The sequence below is a fragment of the Apiospora marii genome, assembly GCF_038362585.1.
Source record: "Apiospora marii strain CBS 49790 chromosome Unknown utg000002l_segment0_segment0, whole genome shotgun sequence".
Lineage (NCBI taxonomy): Eukaryota > Fungi > Ascomycota > Sordariomycetes > Amphisphaeriales > Apiosporaceae > Apiospora > Apiospora marii.
The window spans coordinates 2811171-2829332 of record NW_027117373.1 but is presented as its reverse complement, the minus strand read 5'-3'; the positions used below and the strand labels follow the sequence as shown (position 1 = coordinate 2829332).

Genomic DNA, 18162 nt, shown 5'->3' with positions numbered 1-18162 from the left:
TGCCAGCTTGCAGGAGTGCACAGGCACACCATGCTATTTTAACTTTTAAGCTCTTTGTGGCCTTTTCTCAGGCACCGCTGGTAAATAACAGCATCCCGTCGTGTTAGCCCACACATAGTATATTACACGTTGCAGTTTGTTAGTATGTACTCCCAGGTCCAGGTAGGTTGCAATCATCTTGAGTCACTGGAGACTGGCCATTCATCATTTCTCCGCAGCTGTAGGTAGCACATTCTCGAAGAAGCTACATATGTTTCCAGATTTCCACCCGGCATCTTTGCCATATGCGGGGCCCTCATGGACTGGCTCCGATAATGCGTATCCACCCCCTTCCATCTTCTTTTGTTCACATTTGCTGTCCTTTTCGCCCCCCGGGTGGGCTGGCAGCCTGGAGCAAGATACATCAATAAGACTCACGACATGATGCATATTGATCCTTGCCAGTCTTGAGATACCTTGACGCACCAACGGACCATCTTTGTCCGGTGTCCAGGCCTAGCTGATTGGCAATTACACCGCATCTTACCTCCCGCTCACCGAGCTCAGAGCCGTATGCCTGCCTAGGTAGTTTGTCCGTCTTGTCACCTGTGAAGAGCCTCAATCTGTCCCATCCTATCAGTAGAAGAACACTTTAGTGCGCCTGGGCTGGTGGTGTCATCTAATAACCTACATATCCCCACAAGTCTACTTCGAGCATACCTAATTGATGTATCTGTTCGCAGCTGTTGCCCAATCGTTCCTGGAATGCTTACTACTGGCTATGTTGAGGACCAAAGACCCAAGGCGCTACTCATTCAAGGGACCACACTTCTAATAATAGCTGTCAAGGCTGGGCTCAGCTCCGCTGCTGGGTTTCTTCAGACATGACCGGATTACGACCTACGTGACTACATATATTTCAACCACAGCCAGTGGCAACCCATGTACACAAATTACATACATAATTGCATAGATATTCACTAGGTATGCCATCACTGAGAATTGATGGTTAGCAGGTCGAGAGTAACAGACTGCAGTAAATTTGGGTATCGTCTTTTTACAGAGGGAGAAGACAAATGCTCTATCTGGGACCGCCTTGACAACTTTCTATTCCAAGAGCCCAGCTGCTATCGTTTCACCGTTGCTCCTCAACACAATTCTTTGGCCTGCCTCCAGCGGCATCTTGTCGCTTAGCTTGACTACAACCCTGGCAATATTACCTGGTTTCACCACCTTGGGCTTCTTCTTGAGCACCGTGCCCTTAACCTTGTCCAAGATGGCTGGCATCTCCACGATCTGTCCAGCCGCATGTAACCGCCCTCGATGAACGTCAACTTGCATCGGCATTAGCACGTCGAAGGCCAATGCCTTGATTGTAAACGTGTCGATACAACCAATAGGCTTCTTGAGATCGCACACAATATCGCCCACACGAACGTGAATGGGATCGATATGGGTAAGATGTATGACAGTACTTTGGCCCGCTACTGCCCAATCAACGGGTTCCGAATCGACCTCGAGTGATTTGACGTAGGCCTTCTCGCCGCTGGGTTGTATCAAGAGCGCGTCACCCATCTGCAAGGATCCAGCATCGACCCTTCCTGCTACGGACAGGGGGCTTTGTGTAGTTTTATAAACCTCGGAAATCGTCATTCGGAGAGGTTTATCCAAAGCTCGTGCCAAGGGCTGCGAATTCTCGAGTTCCTGAATCAGAGTACCACCCGTATACCAGTCAGCCTCCGAGTCTTTCGATCTGTGTACCATGTTGTCCCCACGAAGACCAGACACAGGCACGAAGCTGACGTTCTTGAGCTGGAAGTTGGTTGCAACCAAGAACCCCGAGACCTGCTGTGAAATCTCATCAAACCGCTCCTGAGACCAGCCCACGGTATCAAGCTTGTTAACAGCGACAATGACTCGGGAGACACCCATGCTACGGATGAGGAGGGCATGTTCTCGTGTCTGGCCTTTCAAACCGGCCTCGAAGGCGCCGGTTGAAGCGTCGACTACCAGTACCGCAAAGTCCGCTTGGCTAGCGCCTGCGATCATGTTGGGGATGAAGTCGCGGTGGCCCGGTGCATCCAATATTGTGAAGGATGTGGCGTCCGTCTCGAACCTGTTGGTCGCAATGTCTATTGTTACACCGCGGGACCGCTCTTCCACACGTTGATCCAGGACCCAGGCCAGCGCAAACGAGGATTTTCCCATGGAGTCTGCCTCTTTGCGGTACTTGTCGATCGTCCTTTGGTCAACAACTTTGAGGTCCAGTAACAAACGCCCCATCAGGGTGCTTTTACCGGCATCCACGTGTCCTGAATCTTGTCAGTGGATGGGTTAAAACAAACAAGAGACAGGGCCACTTACCAACAACAACAAAACTGACACTCTTCTTGGCATTTGAGTTCTCGTATTCCTTCAACACATTGAGGTTCTTGCTCTTTGGTAGTGGTGCATCGTCAAAATTCATGGCTTTCACCCCCTCAGAAGCTTGATCCATCTTGGTGTCGTGGCCGCCAGTCTTCTTGGATGAACTGCTGGCAAGCTTCTTGTTGCTGGCTATTGGTTCGAGTTAGTTTTTCTGTTCATCAGTCTTCCTTGTTCCCAAAAGCGAACCTTTGGCTTGCGCGGACAGTACAACATCATCTGGACTGGGGCCTGAGAAAGCTTCAGACACAGACGATGTCAAAGCCATGTATGGGAGCTGATAGGAAGTTTTTGGCAAAGGCTTAGGAGCGGCTGGAGCAGATCCGAACAAAGTTTGTGCAAATGCAGATGGAGTGGCTGGTTCAGGGGCAGGGTCCTCATTGGGAGTTGTAACTGATGGTTCAGGGGACGGCTTCGTCACGGGTGGGATTTCCACCTGGCCCAGATCAGCAACCTTCCTTTTTCGATCCGCCAAAAGGGTACCGAGTCCCGGCTTCTTCGAGGAAGGAGTTGAATCTGGGCTGGAGGGGCCCGTGATGGAAAGGGGTTTGCCCGCCTCGTTGACACCGAGATCCTGAGCAACGGACAGTTGGCTCAGCTGGGTCGCAGTGCCTTGCACATCTTGATCCATGTTCCCGGCCTTCTGCTCTTCAGCTTTTTTCTTACGCGCCAAGGCCAGCTGTTGCAGCTTGGATGGCTTCCCGGGAGTACCTGCCCCGCCAAGCAACCCGCCGCGAGGGTACAGAGGTGCAATGAAGCTGCCCTCGCGGTGCTTGGGTATATTTCCCCACGGCATGTCGCTGAAGAAGTCCGCGAAAGAAAAGTGTTTGGAGGATTCATGACACGTTCCAGATGCGACTTCTCATGAGTCAGCTTGGCCATTCGTGATCCGTAAGGGGAGCCCCAATATCAACCTGTCACCAACCTTGAGGTGTGTGCTAACGCATTCCCCCCACACGCGCATGCACTTGTAAGGATCTGCTCCAGCTCCAAGGGCGACTTCGCCAGGCCAAGTATATCGTAGGGCATCGGTGAAGAGAACTGCACTTTTGACTTACCTTCCCCTTTGTTCTTCTGCGCCGGGGCAGATTTGGCAGCCTTGGGAGATGCGATGTGTTTGGTGACCAGGTATGCCACGGACTTGTCGATGTCGTAGAAGTAGTGCCACAATGCCTCTTGGATCTGCGCCGTGGTCACTTTTGAGGCTTGCGGGCCGAGAGCGTGTCGCACTTGGGTTGTCCCTGCTTCCATTTGCGCTGAGGATGGGTCAGCATTGCACAGGTTGAAAAGGGAAGATTATATCATATCTCATACCCTTATCCTCTGGGCTTAGCTCCTCCTCCTCATCGTCGTAAGCCTCTTGGCCGTCAAATTCGTCGAGGTCATTCTCGTAGTCGTAGTTCCGGTACGCTTGATGGCGCGACATCTTGATCCGCCTCGGTCAGGCCACTCGGTAGGCAGGTTGTAGTGCTGGATGTGCAGGTGACTCTCAAGTGACCTGGGATAGGTGCTTGGTATGCGTGTGTGTGTATGTGTAGGAGTGATCGGCCGATAGTTAGGTGTGTCGCGTCTCCAGCGAAAAAATGGGTTAGGCACGATTGTTTAGATCAGCCAGGTCGTCATTGAAGCTCTGGAGGGCTATTTAGAATGGCGGGGTACTGAATTGTTCCTGATAGCGGGGCACTTCGAGGTTTCTTTATCGGCTGGCAGGCTGGAAAGGATGACGTCATTCAATTTCCGGATCTCTGCTCTGGTGAATGAATGCCTTCAACTCTTATGTGAATATCTGGAAAAGGTCTGGTATTGAGAGTTGGCGACATATTGTGATATGTTACTGACAAGATGGCTCCGATCAATACGTTGAACTTTATTTTTCAAAATACATACGGTATTCCTCCGAGTGTCAAATACCGACCAAACAGTGGAGATGCGATGATACTTCCAAATGTGGTTGGCGAGTTTACTATTCCATGAGATATGAGCATCTGGTCAGTCTAGACACTGTCTCCGGTTTTCAATTGGTACTTGGCAATTCATTTAGGTACGTTATATCGTACAGAAACATTATATACTCTTTTCATCATGGGCGAACTTGCAATACTGCACTACTACATACAAGCAGCCCCCATTCGCCATGGCAAAATCACTCGTGGAAATCATGGTGGTATTGAGAATCGTACAAACTGTCCCTTAGAATAGGCGTATACCCTCCCATGCACAAGGACGCATGCATCCTGACCCTAACGCCAAACGTGTTACAGTAAAGTCTTTAAACACTAAAGATCGATCAGGCTTTCCTCCACCGCGGGCTGCTGGGGTGCATGCTGTGGGGCCGATGGAAACGTTTCCTGCGTGTAACCAGGATAAGCAGCATTTGCGGGCTGGTATGCGTGTGGGCCCTGACCCGTAGACTGCTGTTGCCAGTATGGTGGCTGCTGTTGGTGCTGGGGTAATGGCGCTTGGTATTGCTGTTGTGGTTGGCTAGGCTGAGATGGCTGAGCCGCAACCGACGCTGGCGTAGGCGGGATGGACTGTCTGTTGTAACTGGCGGGCTGCTGTAGGTTGGGATATGGCGAAGGGGCGGTGTCCCCTGGTAGGCTAGGTGTTTGACGGTCCTGATCTTGCTGCTGATTGTTGGCGTAGTAGAACGCGGCATTGGGATCAGCAATGGGAGTCGCGGCTGGATCGGCCCCCCTGCTGACTGCTGACTGCGATGGCGCTGCGTGTGTGGGAGCATGGCTGGGCTGCATTGCCTGCTCACTGGGAACATAGCCTGGGTTGCTATATTGAGTCGGGGCAGAAGGGGCTGGAGCCTGGCTCTGCCAGCTCTCGCTTCGCTGGATCGCCTGCTGTGGGTATTGGGCGGGCGGCATTGACATAGAAGCACGCTTGTCGTAACCAAAGAACTGCTGTGGCTGGGGTGTTTGAGTTGGATGCTGACTATAGCTGTGTCCTGGCGGTCCTCGGGCATAATCCGCCTGTTCTCCGGTATAGAAGCTCTCGGCAGGTCCAGCATGGCTGGGTGCGTTGGGATGCACTGGTGGATATGTGCCGGAGCTCTGGCGTGGAGTGGGCAGATTGTAGCCGCCAATGCTATGTTGACTGTAGGTCTTCGACAATCTTTCTTCTAGCATGCGATCATAATAGCGCACAACAGTCGAGAGTTTGGCATGGAGGTCGAGCAAGGTGTCTGGCTGAATTAGTATCGTGATTGCCCTGTCTGTATGTAATGTACTTACCATGCTTGCTCATGGTTTCGCCGTAAGTCCGTGCGAGTTTTGGTCTCAGGGCGCCAATGGAATCATAAAGCTCTTGTATCTGAGGCTCTCTAAGGATGGTACCCGGCGGTTGTGTTTGTAGCCGATCCACCAGCGTGGAAAACAGGTTGATATTTTCGGCCTCAACGGGGGATAGCTCGTAGTCATTCCTAGGAAGGACAAATGGAGCACCGGCTGCTACAGGTTGGCTACTGTTGGCCTGTTCCTTGAGCGCTGCGGCGTGCCTCTTCTTCTGTTCTTCCATATCGGCGAGCGACGCAGCTATGGCAGCTTTCAAATCGTCATCTTCCTCCTCTGCCGCCTTGCCTGTCGGTGGCTCCGGAGCGTGGCTCTTAGCTGGATTCGCGTTCGTCGTATTCGGTACGTAGCCTTTTCCTAGAGACGAGTGACTCTGGACTTCTTCCAAGCTCATTGCCAGAGCCTTTTTGAGGTCCTCGTCGAAGGCATCATCGACCCGCGCATTTCGGGGTTGCATGATCGAGGCGCTCCGATCCTTGTGGGAAAAGGAAGGGCTCGTGGGCGTTCGCTCCTGGCTCAGGTTGGGTGCTCCTTTACCGGACCTGTCGGTCAGCTTGGCGTAGCACCCGTCATCAACACGAACTGGTTGCATGATTCCCAGATGTGGAAGAGGAAGCGTCTTGGTAGAGCATTGCTGGTCGAAGCAATTTCCGCAATTACGACAATGGTGTTTGCGATTCGTAAACGTGAATGGGGTCCGGCATCGCATACAGACGTCGGAATCGATCCACTCGGGCGGCGCGCTGCTATCGATCATGCTACTGGCAACAGTAACCCTGGGGGGAAACTGATACCCGTCCCTTTGAAGCGATTTGTATATTTCGTCAATGTATTTGAGCTCGTATCGGTTCTCGGTGGCGGCGGCCCACGACTGGATCAACTCCAGTATCTTCCCCCGCACATCATGGTTGACAGCAGCAGGACCAACAGCGTGCAAGAGAGACACTAGGTTATCCATGAACTCGCGGGAGGCAATCTCCACGAGGAAGTGGGAGCCCCCATTCTTGACACAGGTATCCGTCAACTGCCCCGATATGTTAGTGGCGCCCTTCTCGTTTGGTCAATCGTGTCGGCGATGTTCTTACGTTGAGCGCGCTCAATTGTGTATTTGGGTTCTTGTTGCCTATGCGCTTCTTCAAGGAGCGCATGGCCTCCTTGGGCTGGACTGTCTTGGATCTGATGACATCAGATATCTCGAGATTGAGTGGGATGTCCTCCCTAAAAGACAGGGCGCAGTTAGTCACAGCAAGAGTTGCCGGAGTTTAAGTTGGAACACGATCTTACAAGCTGCTGCTGGTTGCTTTATCGATCTGCTCGTCCAGGGCGGTATTGGCCGAGGACGACCACCAACCTCCCATCATCTTGCAAGAGCTCCTAGGTCGGGGGCGCTGAGGCCTAAGGATTGATTAACCAAGGTATTGTAATCCGAAATCTGTCGCGCGGAGGGGGCGTGATAACAATATGGGGCCCTTGAATGGTCTGCAACGTGAGGGTCGATGTTGGAGATGAGCCACGTTCGGATTGCACAGCAAAATGAAGATGGATCGGCTTGATGAGGTTGCGCAATTTGGGTTCTTGATCTTTTGATGCAAGGCAGCCACATGAAGGAGCTGGCCAGCTTGAGATGGATACGCGTACTTTAAGATGTAAGGATGCTTGCTGCTGCGCAGTCAGTGGCAGGTAGGTACCTAGATCCAAGCTGCCCCGCCCCTGTGACTAGGTTTCATAGTGGCTCATCACTATGTACATACATACCTAAGGCTACATGTCCATCTTTCTGAAAGCCTCCGGCCACCAAGATGATACTCACAATGCCCGCCAATGATATATGGAATTCGATATTGACAACCAGAAAAGGATGTCATCATCAATTATTGACACTCGATGCTTCAATCTGGTTGGCACCTTGAAATCCCTGGAAGAGGCGCACCACGCTCTGGATGTCAGTTGCTACTTACATAATGTGGCTCCCATTACCTAAGGTACAACAAGACCCCGGCAACTGGCTCTAGGTAGGTATTGCCTGGCTCACAACAACCAGGCGTATTGGTAATTGATGAAAGGTGTGGCTAGGACAGAAGCTAGGAGGATACCCAGCTCGTGACGCACTTTACCCAGGCTGGACTTTGCCTAGGCTCCAGGTAGATCGCCCTCTAGCTTTATCCGCCAAGCGTACCCAATGACGGATGCCCAAAGTACCGTTTCGCTGTTGTGGTGCGCTCCGCCGAGCCCTCGAGACGTCAGCGCTGTTACCACGACGTCGATTTGTCTTTGTCCCCGGTAGATAATTTGGGCAGGTATTCGATTCTCACAAATTCCGAGCGAGCTTTCTCAACGCACTGTTGGCATGCATTGTCCTCACCGTTCACGTATTCATAGAGCGTTTTCTTGACTGCATTCATATATTTCGAGTCGCATGCGGCTTTGTACGTTAGTCTCTCTCGATCGCATCCCGCTTTGTCTTTCCCAAAGAATGCCGCTCCATTCCGATGCGTACTCTCACCACCAAGGCGATACGTAGTTTCTGCTGCTGGCCTTGAACTAGAGATTCGTCGCCAGGGTTTGCCATAACTTCGACCAGCTTCTGCGACATGCCATTCGCATAACCTGCAGCTTCGGAAACGCCCAACGACAACCAACATCATGCCTAGCGCCCCAGCGTCTGTCGCAACCCGCGCGAATGGCTTCGCAACGCCGCCCTCGGCCAACGGCCATAGCGGCCAGAAGGGGCCCCTACCGCATATCGACGATCTCACTTCGGTTGCCGTGAACTTGAACCCGCATACCCCGTTACGCAAGTTCCTCGAGGTAGGCGACAAGCACATGCGACAAGCCATCACCTACAACGATTTCAGACGACCCGATTTGGCTCTCCAAGAGTTTATCACTGCCTTCACCATCGCTGTCGACAAGATCCCTAAACACAAAGACTATCCGTCGCTCAAAACCGGAAACGGCGACTTGAGTCGTCTATACAACGCCCTCAAGAGCAATATTACCAACCACTGCGCTACATTTGACAAGATCAAGGACGATATCAAAGAGGACAACAGGAGGAGCGGGGTGCAACCTCGGAAAGGGTCTGATTCGGCAGCCCTCTCAACATTTCCCAGTGTGCCTTCCGCTGTGCCTTCTCACATGAGAAGCAGCAGCGCAAACGGGGTCCAGTTGGGTGGTTTTGCCCAAACCAGGCAGGGGGCAGACAAGCAATTTGTCCCTGCCGGTAAGCCAAAACCGGTTGTGCAGCCGAAGCCACAGGCCCTTCACGGGAATGCGATTAGATCATCATCGGCAAAACCGGGCTCCCAGGAGCTGCTGAATCGATTCGCAAGGCTACGCGATCCTCAAATCGCTTCCAATGGATCGCCCACTTCATCGCCATCCGTTAACGGTGGGGCGGATCCGCGACAGTTACCCAAGATCGACAGTGCCTTGCCACCGATGCCCAAGCTCCCAGATGCCATTTACAGCCCAGCTAGGGGAACCGTTACGAGTGAGACGGCCAACCTACCGTCGAGCACTCCAAGAGGCATGTTCAGTAGGACAAATTCCATCAACTCGGTCCCTTCATCAGCGCGGAATTCAGTAGATCTCCCTGTTAGACCAACAATTAGCGAGGTTTTCGTTCCGGCTCATGCATTGGGTGAAGGCACGCCGTCAACATCATCGACTACCAAATCCCATATTTCTGACCGCGAAACTATCACGCCAGAGGAGCTGAGAAACTATATGAGTTACGGCTCTAACTCCATTCGCCTAATGTTGGTTGATGTACGAAGTAGGGAAGACTACGACGAAGGCCATATTTTTGCTCAGACCTCAATATGTATAGAGCCCTCGGTACTTGCGCGCGGGATAGTTTCTGCCAGCGAGATCGAGGACAGTCTGGGGATCGCCCCGGACGAGGAGATGCAAGCCTTTGAGAGCCGCGCACAATTCGACCTTGTTGTCTTCTATGACCAGAGTTCTTCGTCTATACCGAAGCGTCCATCGGAGGTTTCAGAGGAAATGGCTCTATATACTCTCTACCAGGCCTTGGTTCAGTTCGACTACCCGATCAAGTTGCGACGTCCCCCAAAACTACTTGACGGCGGTATCGACGGCTGGGTCGACCTGTTTGGGTCCCAGTCGCTACGGGAGTCCAAAACCAACACCGCTGCGCAGCACCTCCGTCCCCGGGCACTCCTGGCGTCGAAGACGGGCATCAAGACTCTGGCGGCTGATGAAATCAAAACATGGAAGGAGGCCGCGGCGCGGAACCAGGTCGATTACATTACATCGAAAAGTGACTTCCTCCGGCGATTTCCTGCCATTGGAGAACACCAGGAATCCATGTCTTCAGACTTCAAAGAGGCAGCTTTGCACGATCAACAGAGAAGGAGGAATAATGTGTTTGAAAATGAATTGCCGCCTGCCCCCCCTGCTCGACCCGCGCCCGCTCTCCCGCGGACAAGCTACAGTGGCGTATCATCAAGAGAGCCTGCCTCGGATGCCATTTTCGCGAAATCAGCTCTTGCTACTGCGCCGAATAGCAAGCCCACGGGTCTTATTAATGAGGGAACAAGTGCTACGCAATCTCGCTAATCCAGTGCCTCTTGGCTTCCCCAGGCTTTGCTGCCCAGTTTACCAACAAAGATTGGCCAGCAAACTGGGCCCCAGGAGATGCGAAAGACCCTCAGTTGATGGCACGAATCTTGGGAAATCTTTTGCAATGGTTGTGCGGGAAGCAGTTCCAAGCATTGAAACCAACCACCTTACTAGTAGGTCACAACACAGAAATATGTCGAGCACCTTGACAGCTAACAGTGGTTCAGAAATATAGCGCTTCACGCCATTCTGGCTACATGCTCAAGGGCAAAACATACAGATTCGGAGACGGTAACCAGCATGACCCTTCGGAATATCTTCTTTTTATCTTTCCCCAACTGAGCGAAGAGACCAATCGTGTACGAGGGAGCGCCACCGCAATCAGCAATTGGGCCCAGCCCGGCGAAGACTACAAAGCAAACAAACAAGTTGTTCCATCAACGGGCCAACTGATCAAGGAATCCTGGGATGGATGGTCTGCGACAAATCAATCTGTTCTTGATCGGGACTGGGGAATGGGAGTGTTAGAGAGCACCAAATGTGACACCGATACATGCGGCGAGCTTACACAGCAATTCGATTGGTCTACCTTCATGTTGACTATTGCCGTTGTCACTGATAAGGACAAGAAGAACAACCTGCATACCACACCGATAAGTCTTGACACACTCTTGAAGGAACGATATTTCGCAGAAAATAAGGTACCTGAAGATAAGGACGCGGCAGGATTTGGAGGATTTGATTGTGGTAAAGCCAAAGGGGAAGTGCACATGAGCAAGACAATGACTCGCCATATGATCCGTCTGCCACGGTTGTTGTGCATACGGCTGACACGCGAAAACTCCGAAAATGATTTCAAGTCGATGCGTGTAGCACAGTTTGAAGTCGACAATTTCGATCTCTCTGACTACGTGTCCCCTGAATTCAAGAACGTCAGTCACATAAACCATGATGGCTTTAGTGGGACGCCTACCTACCAGCTCTATGGTGTTATTTCGCATAGCGGCGACAGAATCACCGGCGGACACTACGTCTCATATGTTCGGCAGGGGCCAGACCAGACCTGGTTCTTCTGCAATGACGATATCGTCACCCAGAAGTCGCTCGACGAAATGAAAAATGCTTGGTTTGTCCACAAGGGAGTGACATCCTTTACGCCTATGATGCTCTTCTACAAGCGAGAGGATGTCGAGTGGGAGTACGCCAGACCACCGGAGGGAATGAAATAAAGGGCGTCACACCTGACATGAGCAAGAGGTGGTATCTTCGTTACATAGTAGAAGGTTATCTATCGGCATATAATATAATGCATCTGGGGAAGCATATATATGAAACGAGGGCGTCAGCTCGCTAGAAGGAAGCCTTAGCTTTATATCGCAAAAAGACGGATTTCCAACTTCTACCCATGACCTATTCGGGGACTGTACAAGGTGTGTTAAACCATCAGCGGGCGCTGCGCCATTGGCAGGGTGTACAGACAGGCCTCGGTAATACTTGATTATCCGGCACCTATACTAGCTTAGGGCGGTCCTGTCTGACATACGTATGTATTTACATGTGTGTAGCCAACCGAAGCTGGTCGGTACGTAAGGGCAGTAAACTTTGGCAGACTAGCCCGGCACCGGCAAGGCCGTCTGTCGAGAGGATGCGCTTAACGCCCAGGGGAGAAAAGGGGGTGGTGGCGTATTCGAACCCCAAATCCCCTCTTTAGGCACGTATATTAGATGAGAGAGAGAGAAACTGATTGGTATGTAGGTTTGTCACCCTCGAAGCTCTTCTATCCAAGTGGTAAATTATCGTGGAAGTTGCATCCGAACTTCAGCTGGAAGTGACTGAGTGAGTGACAGGCCGACGGGACCCGAGCCGACCTCCGCTAATCTAATCTACCTAACAGGATTGACTGGTGTCCATTTCGAGTAAGTGCCGTCCGTCCCATAAGCCCCAAAGCGGCACTCTCTTCAGCCCTACGATCGGTACTACTGCAGGACCACGTCACCGCTGGGTTCGAGTCTGCTGTGTCTCTCCGCCTGATGACGGTCTGTCGTCGGTCGTCGTTGTGCTGGGACGATGGAGGGCGATGCGCCGTGGATTACGAGATTGGCTTTAATTTCAATTGGGTTGCATCCCGCAAGCTTGATTGAGTGGAACAAGCACCCCTGACCCTGTAGATCCGCGGCTAACCTATAGGTAACTGCCCAAGACATTTTTATTATTATTTGCTCCTTGCTCCTGCTCCAGTCAGGACTTTGGAGTCGGCTCCGTTCCCGCGCAGCTGCGAAAAAGCACAAAAGTGGGCTTGGCGTGCATCCCGAGGTTTTGATGTCTACAAGTTGCTTGTGACATCACGCCAGTTCTTGATCCATCTGAACGACCAAAACGAAATAAAAGACCGACTGCTCCTGCCCACGCTTTCCCCTCGGACTCCCGCGCTCTCCAAACGACAACCAGTCACCCTACCATTTGAAAGCGAACCGTCCGTCACATACATCGCGAGCCCGGCATGTCGTTACCCACGCAGTTCGAGGGCGTCTTGCCCCTCCACATGGTCCACAAGCCGCCGTTCAGTGTGCAAGCCCCCGGCGAGCTCGCCAAGGAGGGCGAGACGGCGCCCTTCCGGCACGCCAAGGCCAAGGACGGCCTCATCGACAAGCTCGACCCGGACATCGGCACCATCTTCGAGCTGCTCAAGAACAGCACCGAGCAGTACGCTGACCGCACCGCCGTGGGCACGCGCCAGCTCGTCAAGATCCACAAGGAGGTCAAGAAGGTCCCCAAGGTCGTCGACGGCGAGACCAAGGAGGTTGAAAAGGAGTGGCAGTACTTTGAGCTCTCCCCCTTCACATTCACGACCTACGCCGACTACGAGACCTTGGTCTTCCAGGTCGGCGCCGGGCTGCGGAAGCTGGGCATGGTCCCGGGCGACATTGCCCACCTCTTCGCTTCGACCAGCCGGAATTGGCTGTGCATGGCGCACGCCTGCTCCTCGCAGTCCATGACGATTGCGACGGCGTACGACACACTGGGCTCTGATGGTGTGCAGCATTCCCTGGTGCAGACTGGCGCGAAGGCTATGTTCACCGACCCGCATCTTTTAAAGACGGCATCGGGCCCCTTGAAGGCTGCCAAAGACGTACAGATTCTTATCTGGAACGATGGGAGCAACATGCCCTACAGTGAGGAGGATATCGAATCTTTCAAGAAGTCCCACTCGCACTTGAAGGTTCTCTCTTTCTCGGAACTTCGGGCCCTGGGCGAGGCGAATCCCACACGTCCCGTCCCGCCCAAGCCGCAGGACCTCTACTGCATCATGTATACGTCTGGTACCAGTGGCCCTCCGAAGGGAGTGCCCATCACCCATGAGGGGATTATCGCCGGCATCGCGGGGCTGCATGCCGTCATTGCCGAAACCGTCTCCACTCGCGATGTGATCCTGGCGTACCTGCCCCTGGCGCATATCTTTGAGCTGATCGTGGAGAACCTCGTGCTCTACGTGGGCGGGACTATGGGATATGGGTCTCCCCGCACGTTGGTGGATTCGTCCATGCGAAACTGCGCCGGCGATTTGCGAGAGCTCAAACCCACGATCATGGTAGGTGTTCCCCAGGTCTGGGAGACGGTCAAGAAGGGCGTCGAGGGCCGGGTCAAGTCGGCAGGCGCTCTTTCCCGCGCCGTATTCTGGGGTGCGTACAATTTGAAGTCGGCTCTCGTTGCTGCCGGCCTGCCTGGTGCGACCCTTTTGGACGGCCTAGTGTTTGGCCAAGTGCGACAGATGACGGGAAACCGGCTCCGGTTTATTTTCAACGGTGCTTCGGGTATCTCGGCAGGCACGCAGCACTTCATGTCGATGGTGGTCGCGCCCATGATCTCGGGATACGGCCTGACGGAAACCTGCGCGAGCGGCGCGCTCGGCTGCCCGCTCCAGTGGACGCCCAACGCCATTGGTCCGGTGCCCGCCTCTGTCGAACTCAAACTTGTCTCTTTGCCGGAGCTCAACTACCACGCCGACGCGACGCCGCCACAGGGCGAAATCCTGCTGCGCGGCAAGGCCGTGCTCAAGGAGTACTACAAAAACCCCGAGGAGACGGCCAAGGCCATCACGGCCGACGGCTGGTTTAAGACGGGCGATATTGGCGAGTTCGACGCCAACGGCCACATTAAGGTTATCGACCGCGTCAAGAACCTGGTCAAGATGCAAGGCGGCGAGTACATTGCACTCGAAAAGGTCGAGGCTGTCTACCGCGGCAGCGCCTACGTCCAGAACATTATGGTCTACGGCGACGGCGAGCACCCGCGCGCCATCGCCATCCTGACCCCCAACGAGAAGAACCTGGCGGAGCTAGCCAAGAGCCTTGACGTCGACGAGAAGCACATGCATCGCGACAAGAACGTCCGCGGCGCCGTACACAAGGATCTGCTCTCTAACGCGAAGAAGGGCGGCCTGAGTGGACTCGAGATGATCAGCGCAGTGGTGCTGGTCGACGAGGAATGGACACCAGCAAACGTATGTTTATCTATTACCACTGCTCCAGCTTATCAATTGGTACAGGAACTAACAGAGAAAATACAGGGCCTGACCACGGCGACATCGAAGGTCAACCGAAGAGCACTCAAGGATCGGTACAAGAAGGAAATCGAGGAGGCGTTCAAGGCTTAAATACTCAGAGTATCTGGCGTTTGAATAGACGGCGGACTTTTATATATACCCATAGAGACTGTGACTGGGACTGGTATGAAAGAATTGAAACTTAGCTAATGTTCTTTGAGGGATAGGGGGTTAGCATGGATAGGGATGGGCTGGTTGCTATTCTCAACTTGTATGTTTATCTATTAATTTGACCATCTTCCAAGACGTTGTTTGTTCATGGAAAGTAAAAAATGGTGGACGAGATCGAAGCTCCCAAATGGCAGTGCTGTTTGTCAGTTTGCATTCGTAGTGGGAGAGCCCTCAACCGGCCAGCCTGAGACGTCAGTTCCTACAGGGCCTTGAACACAGTTGCTCAGTACTGCTAATCATATCTGATAATGACTACGCGTCCTTGGATTTTGACGCGACTCCTTTCAGGTGTAGAAGTTGGGTGGTAGGTTAGCACCCACAAAGACGTCGGTTGCGCTGCTCCCCCGCCCCTTTCAGTGGTCTACTCTAACAACCCAACACCCAATACCAGATACCTGCCTGAGAACCAAGGATAAACGCGTCCGTCACTGTGGCTACCTGCTCAGCTAAATCAGCACTCACCAAGGCCTATTCGCACACTTCCTACATGTAAATACGCGTCTCGATCCTCCCATTTCCTTCGTCCCATCCCCAACTACATTTAATTTCTCTTTCTCCCACAGAACGACAGACCAACACCCCATCTCATCTATCCCAAGTGTGACAACACAATCCCCTATCTCAGTAAGTCAGTCATGTCTATGCCTCGACCGAAACATCATACATCATCACCAACTCAAACACCCTCTGTCAGCAACATGGACACATCGTCCCCCACGGCCCTGGCCATGTACGGAGGGGTCCACCGTCCTGGCAGCACTGCTCCCCGGCGCACCAGCGCGGGCGAAAAGGCTGCAGTCGTCGTCCAGAAGAAGCTCGACAACACCGAGGACACGCGGAAGGCCAAGCTCATCAACAAGTCTCACGTGGTGGAGACACCCCTCGCCCTTCCCGGCATCTACAAGTCCTTCGATTCCTGGAAGCAGGAGCAGAAGCAGAAACAGAAGCAGCTGCAACGACCTTCGGCAAATGCGGCCTCGACTCCAGGCCAACCGCAACAACAGACTAAGAGCGCTACTATTCATGACTCCAAGAAGAACTCGCGCCATCTACGGGCACACTTGGACTCCGTTTCGGCCATGGTGGCGGACGCCGAGAAGAAGGCTCGGGCATCCACCGTTTTTGATACTGAGCGGTCCTCTAGTCATGTCAATTCGGAATATGGCTCGCGCTCCGTTTCGCAGCCACTTGAGGTGCCACGTCACGTCCGTTGCGCAACAGGTCAGTTCGCCAACCCGGACTTGGTTCGAACCATGCCACCGCCACCCACTGGTAAGCCCGAGAGACCAAACCCACCTTCGCCCGCTGTGGTACTGCCGTCCAGAGATCTCAGAGGGCGTCATAACTCGCCTTCGTACCGCCGAGGTGTCCCGGGACCCGATTTCTTTCGGCCCGAGATCCTACCGGCTCCAGACTCCAAACCAATCGACTGGTTCATCGCAGTCAAGCCGCACGATGCTGTCGGATGTTATGATGGTGGCCATGGTCACAAGACGGTCGAGAACGTTGGACAGTTTGGAAGCAGCAACAGCAGCAACATCCACAACATTTTGTCGGAGAATCCCGTTTTCGGCAAGTCGGGATGCACCATGCAGACTGACTACGACCAAGAGGACGACGGAGAGGTATTCACCCTCCTGGACGAAGCGCACGCCGCAAATACAAACACAGACGAGAACGCGGTCCCATCCAGCAGCCAGGAGGCCACGACCACTGGTACTAGCAGCCCAACCTGGGCCTACGATCCTACGCCGTGGGCGACGTCCAAGTGTCAGCGCGTCCCTAGTGGACTACCGTCCGCCACTCCTTCTGCTCGCATGCGAGCACCACTGCGCACTGATGCAGCAGCAAGTGTTTGGGACATTGACAGCAGCGGCCCCTTAGCCCTGAAGCCTCTGCCGCCGCGAGATAACCCCAAAGTAGTTCGCCGCTCAGCTGAGCCCCGTTCACCGGGCATGGATGATATCCGCTCTTTGGATAACACTACTACGCAAATTCCCACCATTGACAAAGGCAGCGTCCGCACCGGTAGTGACTGCCACCAACGCGCATCGGCGACGATGCCGTGGCACCATGCGAGTCATATCCCGAGCACCTTCAACAACGGCCCGGATATCGCTCCAACTGCTCCTTCGCACTCGCATCGCACTGAAGAAAAGCCAAACACCCAGGCTTCCGCCAACGACCGCAGCAACGGCATCATCAACCCGAAGGCGCTGTGGCCCACTCCTCCGCTCGCATGTGGTAGAGATGGGGAGAAGGAGTTCCCGGGCACTGGTCTTGGTATTTCCGTTCCCCCTGGTATTTCAGCACCCGAGCACCGTCGTTCCTGCCCCATGTCGCTAGAGGACACCGACCGACTCCTCCGTAGCCTCAGCACGAACGACCTCATCGCCCTCTGCACCAAGTGCCAATGCGAGCTGCAGGAGCGCGGTCGAAGCTTCACCTCGATCCTTCGCGGTAGCAGTGGAAACAATGACAAGGTGGCGGCAGCAGCAGCAACAACAACAACAGAAGCAGCAGCGACCGTAGTTCCGGATGATGGCATCGACATCGGTGGCGCTCGCGCATCTAAGGACAAGCGGAAGTTTGGTGCTACTGATTCTGATACCGAGGAACACACTGTGACAGCCGATGCGAAGACCTCCAAGCAAACCCAGCAGGGCGAGGAGCAGAAAAACAAGAAGCACAAAAGCGAGGACGACTCAGTCTTCCCGAGCGTAGAGGAGGGAATGATGCAAAGCGTCCATTATAGCCCCGCCCCTTCCGTCACGGTGAATCCTTCAGCTTCTCATCTTGATCTCCAGAGCAAGACTGAGGGCCAATCGGACGAAACCGCCGGCGCCGGAGAGGGCAGCGTTGGCGATCAGCTGCTGAAGCAACATCTTGAAAACACGACACTTCAGACGGAGTCGAGAAGTACCCCTGCTACCGCTACCGAGATTGCCGCGGCCGAGCCCCTTCCGACCAACCAAAGAGCAGGCGTCGACAAAGCGGAGGACCAGGGATGGCATTATGTCAAAGAAGACTGTTGGAAGAACCCCCAAACACTCTGCGGAGATGTCTTCGAGATGGTCGAAAGACGGGAGTGTTCCTAAAGTT

At 53.6% G+C, this 18162-nt stretch overlaps 6 protein-coding genes across 6 annotated transcripts; 3 read left to right on the top strand and 3 right to left on the bottom strand.

Annotated features, from left to right (window-relative positions):
* Positions 1-1086: 1086 nt before the first annotated feature.
* PG985_002576 (uncharacterized protein) lies at positions 1087-3829 on the bottom strand (the record flags this gene model as incomplete). Its single annotated transcript, XM_066822345.1, has 5 exons — positions 1087-2291; positions 2344-2535; positions 2593-3261; positions 3462-3659; positions 3718-3829. The coding sequence occupies 5 exons, from the start codon at positions 3827-3829 to the stop codon at positions 1087-1089; spliced, it is 2376 nt and encodes a 791-aa protein (XP_066689777.1).
* An 850-nt stretch (positions 3830-4679) lies between these two features.
* On the bottom strand, positions 4680-7060 carry PG985_002575 (VHS domain-containing protein; the record flags this gene model as incomplete). The annotated part of the gene is made up of 4 exons (XM_066822344.1): positions 4680-5593; positions 5643-6723; positions 6785-6917; positions 6984-7060. The coding sequence occupies 4 exons, from the start codon at positions 7058-7060 to the stop codon at positions 4680-4682; spliced, it is 2205 nt and encodes a 734-aa protein (XP_066689776.1).
* A 1282-nt stretch (positions 7061-8342) lies between these two features.
* PG985_002574 (ubiquitin carboxyl-terminal hydrolase) lies at positions 8343-10283 on the top strand (the record flags this gene model as incomplete). The annotated part of the gene is made up of 1 exon (XM_066822343.1): positions 8343-10283. The coding sequence occupies one exon, from the start codon at positions 8343-8345 to the stop codon at positions 10281-10283; it is 1941 nt and encodes a 646-aa protein (XP_066689775.1).
* Positions 10284-10410: 127 nt separating this feature from the next.
* PG985_002573 (cysteine proteinase) lies at positions 10411-11515 on the top strand (the record flags this gene model as incomplete). Its single annotated transcript, XM_066822342.1, has 2 exons — positions 10411-10459; positions 10506-11515. The coding sequence occupies 2 exons, from the start codon at positions 10411-10413 to the stop codon at positions 11513-11515; spliced, it is 1059 nt and encodes a 352-aa protein (XP_066689774.1).
* A 1271-nt stretch (positions 11516-12786) lies between these two features.
* PG985_002572 (AMP-binding enzyme) lies at positions 12787-14940 on the top strand (the record flags this gene model as incomplete). The annotated part of the gene is made up of 1 exon (XM_066822341.1): positions 12787-14940. The coding sequence occupies one exon, from the start codon at positions 12787-12789 to the stop codon at positions 14938-14940; it is 2154 nt and encodes a 717-aa protein (XP_066689773.1).
* Positions 14941-17843: 2903 nt separating this feature from the next.
* PG985_002571 (uncharacterized protein) lies at positions 17844-18074 on the bottom strand (the record flags this gene model as incomplete). The annotated part of the gene is made up of 1 exon (XM_066822340.1): positions 17844-18074. The coding sequence occupies one exon, from the start codon at positions 18072-18074 to the stop codon at positions 17844-17846; it is 231 nt and encodes a 76-aa protein (XP_066689772.1).
* Positions 18075-18162: the final 88 nt, after the last annotated feature.